The sequence below is a fragment of the Phymastichus coffea genome, unplaced genomic scaffold (assembly GCF_024137745.1).
Source record: "Phymastichus coffea isolate CEN01 unplaced genomic scaffold, Cenicafe_Pcof_1.1 PCOF00043, whole genome shotgun sequence".
In the NCBI taxonomy this organism is placed as follows: Eukaryota; Metazoa; Arthropoda; class Insecta; order Hymenoptera; family Eulophidae; genus Phymastichus; species Phymastichus coffea.
The window spans coordinates 1,493,719-1,505,905 of NW_026706854.1; the positions used below are offsets into that span (position 1 = coordinate 1,493,719).

The window sequence follows — 12,187 nt, forward strand, 5'->3', positions numbered from 1 at the left end:
GCCTTTTCTGACGAGGTTCGTATCCAACCGATTCGTAACGTAGCTTTTCTTTTTGACGCGGCACACTGTACGACATTGTTGAGTTTTATATTCGCCGACCCTTGTATAATACAACGTCGACCACTGTCGTATATACACCGTGTATACGTACACGCTCACAGCGAGAGCGTAAGTCTCGACAAGAAGAGCAGCTTGAGCAACGAGAATATCAATAAAGATCGTGTCAACGTATAACGTCGCGTAGAGCCTTACCACATCGCCCTCGGGAAATTAAGTTGTGTACAGCTGCAGGCGCTCTCCGTCGCGATTTCGATCGCGCGACGTGGAAAAACATCTTGGACGCTGATCACCAAGATCATGCTGGAAAACAATACGCGTATTAACAAAGTGCGCAGTACCATGTAATTTACGTAAAAGTAACGAGCCGATGTGTATGTCATATCGATCCAACTCGTCGACACAATAAGATCTTTCTCCCCCCCCCCCCCCCTCCCCGCCATACCGTCGCCCCTCGCCCCGTCTCTCGGTCTCGAAATTAGTTACGATCTGTTTTGAAACGAGCGCGCGCAACAAGTTGGCAAATCGCAATATGATGAGCATGCTTAGCTGTGTATTATTTCCGCGCGCACTCATATCACGCGCGCGAGAAAGGATGGATGCGCATACACAGATATAAATTTACATGAAGCGCGTATTTTCGATGGCATCGACGATAGCTATACTAAAAGCAGTGTGATGTAAAGCAATAAAATACATTCCTCGCTTACACTCGTAAAGTGTGGGGAAATTGGTGCTCAACGGGGGAGAGTGCACACAGCGAGATGTGTATGTGTGTGTATATACTCGCGTCTTCCTCTGCGATGAGAGAGCTCTATACGTAAAAAGACGTCAAAAGCCCCTTGACATGCCTAATGAAAGTGTAGTTACAATGAGGCAAGTGACGAAATATCCCCTCTCCCATTCTAAACCGTCCACATGTAAGCGTCCCACATCCTGCAGCGCCGATTGCACCAATCAGCAAGCGCATCCGAAGAATAAAAAAAACCACATCGGAGCAAGGATTCCCCTTTAGAGCTACAATACACTTTTCATGCTCGATCCCCCGCTGTCGAGCTGACCAAAGACGTTTTGCAAGCGCTGGCAAATTGCCCGAGGTTGGCGGGTGCCGCGATCGCTGCGCACATATACTATTATTACATTCTAACAATACTGCTCTCCGTGAATTACGCAATGATCAGGCGATGCAAGTCCTTCGTTTATACGAAATTCATCGCGGCCGAAACCGTGCAGTTTGGCCTCTAGGCAAATCAGCAAAACAGATCGTATCGCCGCGCCGTGAGCCGCAGCTAGAACTTCCCCGAGGAAACGAGACAGCAACAGAGGAGAGCGCACATTGTCTTTCTCCCTCGCTTCGCCACATAACGTCAAGTCACTCTCACGAGGCATTGGCTCAGACAGGCCCTGCATGCCGCCGCCTGCCTGTTCGGTTCTCACGAGTGATCATGCATTTATCATAATCGTCCTGGCGGTACATATCATATTACCCTTCTGTTGCTGCCGCGTTTACCGGTTCTTTAGAGCTGCCGATGTTGCTGCTGTTGCCCGCTTCGTTTCCGCGTTCGCGTATCAGTCGTGTGAAGATTTAATCAGCCAAGATGAGCCAAACGACAGATATTTGGATGCTTATTTCAGGGGCGTGTCGCGCGAATTGATTGAGCGACTACTGCTGTTACAGTTTCACACCTCTCATCACACTTAACGGCTTTCTAAACTATGGGCTAAGTGAGCCATGATAACGGGGACGAATTTCAATTGCTATTCGCGTAGAAGTAGATTGCAGGCTGCCTGCGCATAGCCTTCAATCCCTCTCAGAATAAATTATATTTGATGAAATAAAACGTAAAATCTGTTATGTTCGACGTATGTGTTCGTATTTGTGTGAGAGCGCATGCGCGCGCGAGCGAGCAAGGATGGGAAAAATCGAACGAGAAAGAATCAAGATTGCTTTCGCGCTCGACGATTTGCATGAATTTCGCCAGTTTCCCTATTAATTTCATCACCCCGCGCGCCATTGAGCAAAGGTAAGCTTTAAAGTGCTTGCCTCCACGAGGTGAGATGGGTATATGTGTTGTCGTCCTAGATTTTGCCGTTGCCCTTTCATTTAACTTTGTTATGGCAGCGACGGCGGCTGCGGCAGTGGCAGCACACGCGAAACCGCGAACGCGGCAAATCGGAATAGAGTGGGTATAGGAATCCTTTATCGGCTGTGTGGCGTGCGCTCGGAACCCCACTCTTTTACCACGTGCGCTCACACATGTGTTGGAGAGGAGAAGAGAGGAGAGAGAGAGAAAGAGTGAGAGTGAGCGAGCGATAGATTCACCGTCATGACACAGTTATAACGATCTCCGCTGTAAATCTTGGCTGGAGTTGCACCAAATCCATGATCTAACGCCGTGGACAGAGCCGGGGAGTATATAAACTCGATTACGGCTTTAGTTTTGTCATTCTCGTTTGGTTCAGCTTGCACGACGGTGTTCGCGCACTCCGAGAATAAGGGACGGCGCTCACACTCTTACTTACCTCTCACGGGGATTCCCCCAAGGGACTGCTCTAGTCCACACACTGTTCTCAAGCTGGACCCAATTAGCCAATATCGCGCTCATTAGTTCTCGTTCAATCGGCCATCATGTATAAGGTAAGCAAGTGCATTATATTACTTTCTACAAATAAAATAGATAGTGATGTTTTGCCGGATCGGACGTTTTCGGTCGATACACCATCTCTAAATCTATCTTTGATAAAATGTACCACTCATCTAAAATTAGTATTGTTTTTCGATACCTGTTAAAAGATCAATAATTTTTAGGCGCTATGTTTGATGGCTGTGCTTTCGTTATGCACGGCACGGCCAGAGCCTCCCGTCAATTCTTATCTTCCTCCAGGACAGGGGGGACAGAATGGTGGCTATAGTAGTGGTGGGCCTTCTGATCAGTTTAGACCCCCTGATCTCCAAGGTGGAAGTGGTCAAGGATCTGGTGGAAATTTTGGCGGTGGCAATAATTTTGGCACACCTTCAAACAGCTATGGTCCGCCAGGTTTTTCGGGAACTGGTACAGGTGGATCTGGTTCAAGCGGCTTTGGAAATCAAGGAAACGGACGACCATCCGATTCGTATGGTCCACCATCACAAGGAAATGGTTTCGGTGGAGGTGGTGGTGGCGGACGTCCTGGCGGCTCTTCGGGAGGATTTGGAAACCAAGGACAAGGGAATGGGCGACCCTCAAGCTCATATGGTCCCCCATCTCAAGGAAATGGCTTCGGTAGAGGTGGTGGCGGTCGTCCTGGCTCTTCGGGAGGATTTGGAAATCAAGGTCAAGGAAACGGACGACCATCTGATTCGTATGGTCCACCGTCTCAAGGGAATGGCTTTGGTGGCGGCGGTGGAGGTGGTCGTCCTGGTGGCTCTTCAGCAGGATTTGGAAACCAGGGACAAGGAAACGGACGACCATCCGATTCGTATGGTCCACCGTCACAAGGAAATGGTTTCGGTGGGGGTGGTGGAGGTGGTCGTCCTGGCGGCTCTTCGGGAGGATTTGGAAATCAAGGACAAGGGAATGGACGACCGTCAAACTCATATGGTCCCCCATCTCAAGGAAATGGCTTCGGTGGAGGTGGTGGAGGCGGTCGTCCTGGCGGCTCTCCGGGAGGATTTGGAAATCAAGGACAAGGAAATGGGCGACCGTCAAACTCATATGGTCCCCCATCTCAAGGAAATGGCTTCGGTGGAGGTGGTGGCGGTCGTCCTGGCTCTTCGGGAGGATTTGGAAATCAAGGTCAAGGAAACGGACGACCATCCGATTCGTATGGTCCTCCATCGCAAGGAAATGGTTTTGGTGGTGGCAATGGAAAACCCTCAGGCAATGGATTTGGTGGATCTGGAAATGGACAACCTTCAAACACTTATGGCACACCTAATAGTAATGGTGGCTCCAGTGCCCTTGGAAGGCCTGGTGGTGGTTTTGGATCTCAATCAAACGGTGGTGGTTTTGGTGGAAATGGCTTTGGAAATGGTGGCTCTTCAGGAGGTGGTCAATCCAATACTTATCTTCCACCATCATCGGGCGGCGGAAGTGGCGGAGGTAACGGCTTTGGAGGCGGAAACGGCGGACGACCATCATCAAATGGTTATTCTCAGGGACAAGGAGGTGGTAATGGTTTTGGACAAGGTGGCCAAGGAGGTAGACCATCTAGCAATTATGGTACTCCTCAAGGAGGAGATAATGGATATAGCAGTGGTGGTCCATCTCAAGGCTTTGGTGGACAAAACGGAGGAGCTGGTAGTGGTGGTAATTTTGGCGGACAAGGGCAAATCCAAGACAGCTATGGTCCTCCACCTTCCGGAGCAGTGAATGGAAACGGAAATGGTGGATATTCTTCTGGTGGACCAGGTGGACAAGGGCTAGATGAAGGAAGCAATGTAAGAATTTGTATTTATTCATTTACTAATCTCACGTTAATGCCAGTAGTAAAAGCTCGGTTACGGGAAAGGAAACATTAGATGCAATATTGGAAATCATTAGTTTATAAATGAAAACGAAAAGAAATCCATAGACTTGTAATTAAATTCTAGGAGCCAGCAAAATACGAATTCTCATATGAAGTGAAAGATGATCAATCCGGTAGTAATTTCGGACATACAGAAATGCGCGACGGTGATCGAGCGCAGGGCGAATTTAATGTTCTGCTGCCTGATGGCAGAAAACAAATTGTTGAATATGAGGCTGATCAAGATGGATTTAAACCCCAGATTCGATATGAAGGCGAAGCTAATACTGGCGCTGGAGCTGGAGGCAGTGGTGGAGGTTATCCTTCGGGTGGCGGTAGCGCTGGCGGCTTTGGAGGCAATAGTGGTGACGGATACCCTTCTGGAGGGCCATCCGGAGGACAAAGCAGCCAGTTCGGAGGACAACAAGGTGGCCAATTCGGTGGACAACAAGGTGGAAACGGTGGCTATCCATCAGGTCCTCAAGGTTCAGGCTTTGGTGGAGGTGGAAATAATGGTGGCAATGGTGGATATCCATCAGGCGGTCCTAGCGGTCAAAGACAAGGGCAAGAAGGTGGATTCGGCAACAATAATTTCGGTGGTGGTGGTGCAGCAGGTAACGGTAAAGAGATTTTCGTATGATTTGTATTCAGTATTCAGGATTACAACAATAAATTTGTTTATTAGGTTATCCCTCTGGTGGTCCAAGTAGTGGATTTAATCAAGGAGGTGGAGGTTACCCTGCAGGGAGCGGTGGCGATGCTGCAGCTAATGGCGGATATCAATATTAATTGTGTACATCATTATGAGTATGTATCATCTATATGTAGACTATTCGTGCATTGTATAATGTTCACGTCATATGTTATTTGTTGTGGAATGACAAGATGTGCTAGTATCAGTATTAATTTTAAGAAGTATTATATCTTAACAAAGTCTACTGTAACACTTTTTATATATTTGCATTGCAAAACACTTGACAAATATGTCACTACATCCAATTTATTTATTTATCAAATTTAGCACTATGCTTAACGAAAAAATGTATGTAGTTGTCGTAGCATAAAAAAAGTCCGCATTAGCAATAAATCATGCGGTCGGCCATACCAATGTATGTTTTTTTTTTGATAAATGATATACCTTAATAGTTTAATAGTATTGATGCTAAAATACTATTTCATTGTTAGAAATATATTTTCATTTAATTTTGAAGATGTATTGAGGATTCCTTCGTTCTAATAGTGATTAACAAATTGATTGCTGAAGATTGATAGCAGACGTTCACAGTTTGTGCATCTAATTAATTAGGTCCTTGAATTATATCAATGTCTTATTTGTGTTTATCCGAGTACATATTGTATTTGCACTTAATCGTTGAACTAAAGAATCGTATATAAAGATCTGCTAGCCAAGAATCTGTATCACTACAAGACGAAGATGGCTTAGAAAAGTACGTTATGGCGTAATCGGTTGCATGTGTAAACTAAGCCTCTGCTCTAGCGTCCCACGTATAACTTGCATAACACATGATGGTGATGCAGTCACGCAATAATATAGAAAGGGTATTTTCGACACCTTATCGTATAAAGCATCAATTAGATCGTTGATTCTTTTTTTTTATGAATTTGATGTTTTTGTTTCTAAAAGTTCCAATCTTTAACTGATTAATCCTTTCAATTTGGTCATCGTATTGCAATAAAAGAGTAGACATTTAAATAATAAGGACAGTCAACGCAAAGTACTCAATGATTAAAAGAGTACCGCAAAACAGGAAATCGACGCGTACAAACCTGTCAAGCCAGCGTACGTCTGCTCTGGCGTCATCGGTGCTGTCACAAATCTGCGGTTTTCTTATTAAATGTAATTACAGCGCTACACTTGTATTGTAAATCCAACAAATTACTGTATTTTGAAGTCTATTTCAAATCATCGCTTGCAATCGGGAGTCGTACTATATAAAACGCCTGATTGTCTCTTCGAGGCTTTAGTTCAGTTTTATGTTCGTCAACTTGCAATTCTATCACTACACTCATGCTTTTACAGGTAATATTTATTTATTTAATATTCTACTCACTCCATATCCAATGTGAATTAAAATTAAAACTAAAATATTGAACAGATGGAAATTCCCTTTAATTAATATAGTTGACTATATCATTTCAATTAGTTTTCAATGTTGCTACGTCAAGATAATTAACAAAATCTCATCATGCTCGCACATCAAATTCCATTCATTTTGATTTTAACTTCAATAATTTAATCCGCCAGGACACTAAAATGTAATATCTCAAATTCAATAAAATATAAGCTTTTTGAAACTGCTTTGATCACGCGACGAGGAGCGAACGAAATATTTGTTGCCATACTTTAGCAGGACGTTCAAATAAATTAATAACGTGAAATCAGTTTTCAAACCTCAATAAATAAAAAGTTCTTTTTTATTGATTCAAGTGTAGTCCAATAGAAAAATTATGACTCTCGCCGAGCTGATTTCAACAAACATATTGACGTGTAAAAGTAAATTATAGGCAAATAATTTTCTCAATTAAGTATTAATCAATGACGAGCAAGCGACAGTATAAGCTGGAAAAAAATTGGAAAAAAGCTACTTGAAAAGTTAATTAACCCAAATCCGCGCAGCTGAAATACTGCCGAGAATAATTAAAACGGCTTCCCAGCCAGGCGTTCGCTCGCTTGCGCTGAAAGCCGCTAATTTTGCCAGTGACTGCAGGTCGGTAGTCTCTCTCTTTCTCTCTCTCTCTCTCTCTCTCTCTCTCTCTCTCTCTCTCTCTCTCTCGGTTGAATTTCGTTTGATCACGTAGCGTGTTGGACTCCTTGAGTAGCAGCTTCAAAGCGCCTCAATTTGTTCGGGCAGATACGCCTCTCGCAAGTTCACGCGTCATTTTCTTCGTCAGGTGGTGCCGGTACTACTGCTGACTATGACAATGCTGCCTGGAATTCGAAGCGTGCCGCAGGGCCCGGCTTATCTGCCACCATCCGGCGGCTCTTCGCCTGTAGCTCCGAGGCCGCAGCAGGGCCATCCGGATGAATGGGCTGGGGTATGCAATGTCCGATTCGCTCTCTCTCTCTCTCTCACTTTCTCTTGCTTGCTCTCCCTCCCTTCTCGAGCACACATTCCTTGGTTAATTAACGAAAACCCTTCGAGTGCTCTGCAGTACTCGTGGCACTCGACTCGAGTTCCAATGTGACGTTCTGCACGTACTTGACTTTTGCGATTGATCTTTTTCAAAGTCGCTAATTACTCAACACAAGTGTCTACGCATGGATAACTCTCGTAGATTCATTAGCATACGTATGTTTCAACAGACAATTTTATTCTTGTGGGAATCGAGTCGTGTTTGAACAAATCATTTTGCAATAAAAAAAAAAAGAATGAGATCGACAAACTTTTTCACCAACTTCGAGGAAATAAGAAGGAAATCTGTTCAATAAGATAGCTGCTATCGGTTCCTCCAAGAAACAAGGACATACAACCGAGATTTTATTATTTCCGTAAAGACAAGATACGATTTTCCGATAGTGGGCGCAAAAGAAAATAAAAAAAGAAAAAAAAAGAAACAGTGAACGCGGCGCCAAACAAAGTATCAGCTATTTATCTCGAGTACGTGCAGGTACTATCTCTGCGGGCACAAATAGCGTTGAGCGAGCCGATATCATGAGGCTGGCTATAACAGTAACAGTAACCATAATAACGTGTGCCACTCGCAGGACCCAGTAAACTACGAGTTTTCGTACGAGGTGCAAGACGCTCAGGTGGGCCTCGATTTTGGTCATCACGAAATGCGTAAAGACGATGAGGCAACCGGCAGCTATCACGTTCTACTTCCAGATGGAAGACACCAATACGTTGACTACATTGCTGACGCAAATGGCTACCGGCCAATGATTCGTTACGAAGGCACTGCATCTTACCCCTCCGCGCAGGCACCAGCTGGCGAAGGATACAAGTACAGGAAGAAATGAAAAATTTTTTTATCGTGATGAAAGTAAAATGATTGACTACGAGTCGTCTGATTGCAGCTTATATCTCCTCTCCGCTCTCCTGTACCATCCCATTTTCGCGAACATTACGTTGCAAAATATCAAAATACCGTACCATTTTTCTTGTACCATTGGAATTTTGTTTTTTTATAATTAATTTTGGCTATAAACTTTCCCGCATTCCCAAGTGTACATATCATTTCCTTGTTTTCAATCCGATTTAAACGAGGGCATTTTTTTCACAATATATACATACCTCAAGTTAGTCAAACAAAATTAACGCAACGGTCTTTTTGCTCTCTACCTTTAAACTCGCGTGTTTTTCGTAATTATCGCATACACAGCGGAACATCACTTTCTCCACTGGATGTTACCTCGCATATACTGCATTTTCCCCAAAAGCAAGCAGCATCTCATTATTTATTACCCGGAACGATCAATTACCAAATTGAGCGTATTAAAAAATACTTAAGAGCGATTTATGAGCTTCGATAACAAACGGCTGTCCGATCGCGACTCGCGAAATTTCCCTTACACCTACCATCGCGTCGCGTGAATTGAAACAAATTAAATGGCTCACACGCTTCGACCTTGATGGGTATGTGAAAGTTTTTCGGCACTCACACTCTGCCCTCGGGCTGCTGACGATGAGCTCGCTAATAAAAACTATTACGCGCAATTCGTTCGCTGTGTATGACTTCATTTAATGAAAAGAGTTATCAAATAATAATGAAAATGAAAGAAACTTGTTAACGATGTAAACATTCAAGACATTAGAATTGAATTAAAATGACAAAGCATAGTGCTGCCCACTGCCTTCGAGCTCTCGCTTGAATCCACAGGGCATAAAATTGTCGCAAGGCTCTATAATACGGCGGCCCCGAGCTCGTAAATTCAATAAGCCTTGGCTCGACTGGCGTGGGTGTCAGAGCTAGAGCAGTCGAGTCTAGTTGTACGACACGTTGCCGAAAATTCAATATCGAATGCGTCGCTGAGGCGGCTAATAAATTGCCCGATCTTGACGCGCGAGCGCGCGTATGGCTTCGCGGGTCAGAGTATCTCGCGCGCGTCCTGCATCTAGCCGCTACGTCGCGGCCGGCAAGTTCAACAACGAAAGGTTTACGTGCAAGCCTGGGAGCGCGTATGCGTGCCGTTCTCAGACCGCAGAACGAGCACGTTGCGCGTGTGACGAAAGCATCCCGCTCCCATGGACCTATATGGACCGGCCCAATTGCGCGAGCCTTCCTCGAGCAGCGCAAGGGAAAAGAAGAATGGCTTCCTTTTTATCCTCACTCTTGACTATCGACACCTTCTTCCAAGGCAACGTCGAGTCCGTTCCCCTCGGCTTTCTGTCTCCATCTTCATCAAAATCAGCATCCTTTGTATGCCAGTAGTGATAAATGGCTGATTAATACAATTGCATGTTTCTTGCGAGACGAACAGTTAGTGAAATTATCAACAGTTAATTAAAAAGAAGACTGTCAACTTTCGAAATATGCCATAAAATATTAATAGAAAAAAATCATCTGATGCTCAAACATCGCGATGAAAGTATAAGCCCTACCCCCGCGATCAGAGATAATAACGTAACTAGTTTGTTTTTTTCAATCACTCAACTTTCGCAGAGAGTTCAATGAAAAAGAAACGTATACTAATTACGCCTGATTTATGACAAGAGCTCCGTCATTATTTACATACACGGAAGAGTCAGCACAACAGATAGTTGGTATACGGAGCTGCCGTCAATGGCACTCATCGTTCGCAACATTAAAGTACACACGCATAAAATGCCGCTTTACATTATTAATCTGTCGTAAAGCTGAGTTCGCTGTCGGATGCGCCGATATTTCATCGCCGCCTTGCCGCACTTACTTCAATTACGTCACGCGGCGGAGGCACGCGCTCTCGTTAAGAACATCGAGCCTGCGTGCAAAATTCAATTGGCGCTCGTAAATCGGGAGAAGCTTTGCTCTCGGCGCGCGATAAATACGGGCATAACATCGTGATAAACATCTTGGCTGCGTGTAATGCACGCCGAGCGCGAGAGAGTCGTGAACGCGACATGCGCGCGCGCGCGCGCGCAGCTTGACACTGCGAGGTGAGCGTGCCGGCGCGCGGCGGCCAATGATGATGCATGCGCCGCGGCCGCGAGCCTCCGCAATCGCGGAGAAATTTGTCCGCGTGAAACCGCAACGCGCGTTCCCTGACCGCTTAAGCTCGCATTATTTATGAAGCCAGTCGGGCAACCTTTTCGTGTGCTCGCCGCTTCCGTCGGCCCACGCCAGGCTTTTCCATGAACGAGCGCTGCTGCGCGCACCACGGGCTAATTTGACGATGCACCTCGCAAATATGTTTTGTAATTGGAAGTTTAACGACGGATTTTGCACGGATTAGCTCGCGCGAGATTTTCGACTTTCATTCGGCGCTTCCACAACCCCATTTCAGATCGACCGAAAGTAAATGCACGGATAAGTAGTTCACACGAGATAGCGAAGACGCCGAAGTTAAAACCAAAAGCAGAAGATAAGCCGAGAGACTACCTAACCTGGCTCTGAAGTACTTTGAAGTTCTGGTAACTTCACATACTATAAAGTCAAAATCTTTGCTGAGCTCGTGTGCTTGACATAATGCACGTCTGAAGGCACAGAACACGATGAGACCAAAGCTATAGTGGAGCAAGAAATATCAAGTCAGCCGTGTGTATGTGAATGTGTAGCTAATTCGAAGCGTCTCTCCCTCCCTCGTGACGTAACGGATGTGCTCGCTTTCTTTTATCTACAAAACGCCCGGGTACGTAGCATTTTTGCGCAACCTATACCCACACGCTGCTCGCGTCCTCCCATTGTAATGCCGTGCCGTAGCGAGCTGAATGGCCCAGAACCCGAGCGGCTCCTTCTCTGAAATCTAATCAAAACGTTCATTAGATTAATACACGGAGGAGGTAGCGACAGCAGTGACGCTGAATATTTACGAGCAGGCGCCGGCGGCGCTTCAGCCAGCTTGCGCAAGGCCGCACCGATATTATTCCGATTTTGTCTTTCGGCGGAATACCGTCTACAAATGTAGACCCTGCAATTTCGTCGACCCGCCGTTATTTTTTACCCTGCGTGGGTATGCGAATTTTTTCGCAACGCGCGCCCGCGTTTGCATACTCGCTAAATGGATTGGCTCTTTCGATTCGTTGCTGCTGGATTGGCGGATGGCTTAATAGAAATTGAGAGAAAGAGTCTCATGGGAGAGAAACGAAAAAAAAAAACGGCAAAATGGGGTATAGGCAAAGGGAGCAACGCGCGAGTGAGGAAGATTTGAATACTTCGGAATCAAGTTTTCCAAGCGGCCGCTTTTATGTACGCGCTCTGAGAGGGAGGGAGGGCACACGCAAAATGGCTAATTTTGTTTACTTTGCTAATGCACATTTGAATTTTATACTATTATCGAGATTGAATCCGGCTAAGTAAATTAGCCAATTCAATTATCTCATCAGATGTGAGCTGCTGCTCTCTGCATTCGATGTAATTTTTAAAAAAATAGTCGTAATATGATTATATTGGCTCGCGAAATTAACATATTACGCAGTGGTTAATCCGATCCAGACAATGGATACGTATTTACATAATTATTCAAAATACAATTGATTAATGG

At 45.1% G+C, this 12,187-nt stretch overlaps 2 protein-coding genes across 2 annotated transcripts; both read left to right on the forward strand.

Annotated features, from left to right (window-relative positions):
* Positions 1–2,648: 2,648 nt before the first annotated feature.
* On the forward strand, positions 2,649–5,334 carry LOC131664299 (pro-resilin-like). Its single transcript, XM_058935274.1, has 6 exons — positions 2,649–2,695; positions 2,867–3,335; positions 3,378–3,557; positions 3,612–4,477; positions 4,631–5,159; positions 5,231–5,334. Exons 1-6 carry the CDS (start codon positions 2,687–2,689, stop codon positions 5,332–5,334), a joined length of 2,157 nt encoding a protein of 718 aa, XP_058791257.1. The 5' UTR covers positions 2,649–2,686.
* Positions 5,335–7,476: 2,142 nt separating this feature from the next.
* LOC131664252 (pro-resilin-like) lies at positions 7,477–8,527 on the forward strand. The gene is made up of 2 exons (XM_058935204.1): positions 7,477–7,602; positions 8,273–8,527. Exons 1-2 carry the CDS (start codon positions 7,483–7,485, stop codon positions 8,525–8,527), a joined length of 375 nt encoding a protein of 124 aa, XP_058791187.1. The 5' UTR covers positions 7,477–7,482.
* Positions 8,528–12,187: the final 3,660 nt, after the last annotated feature.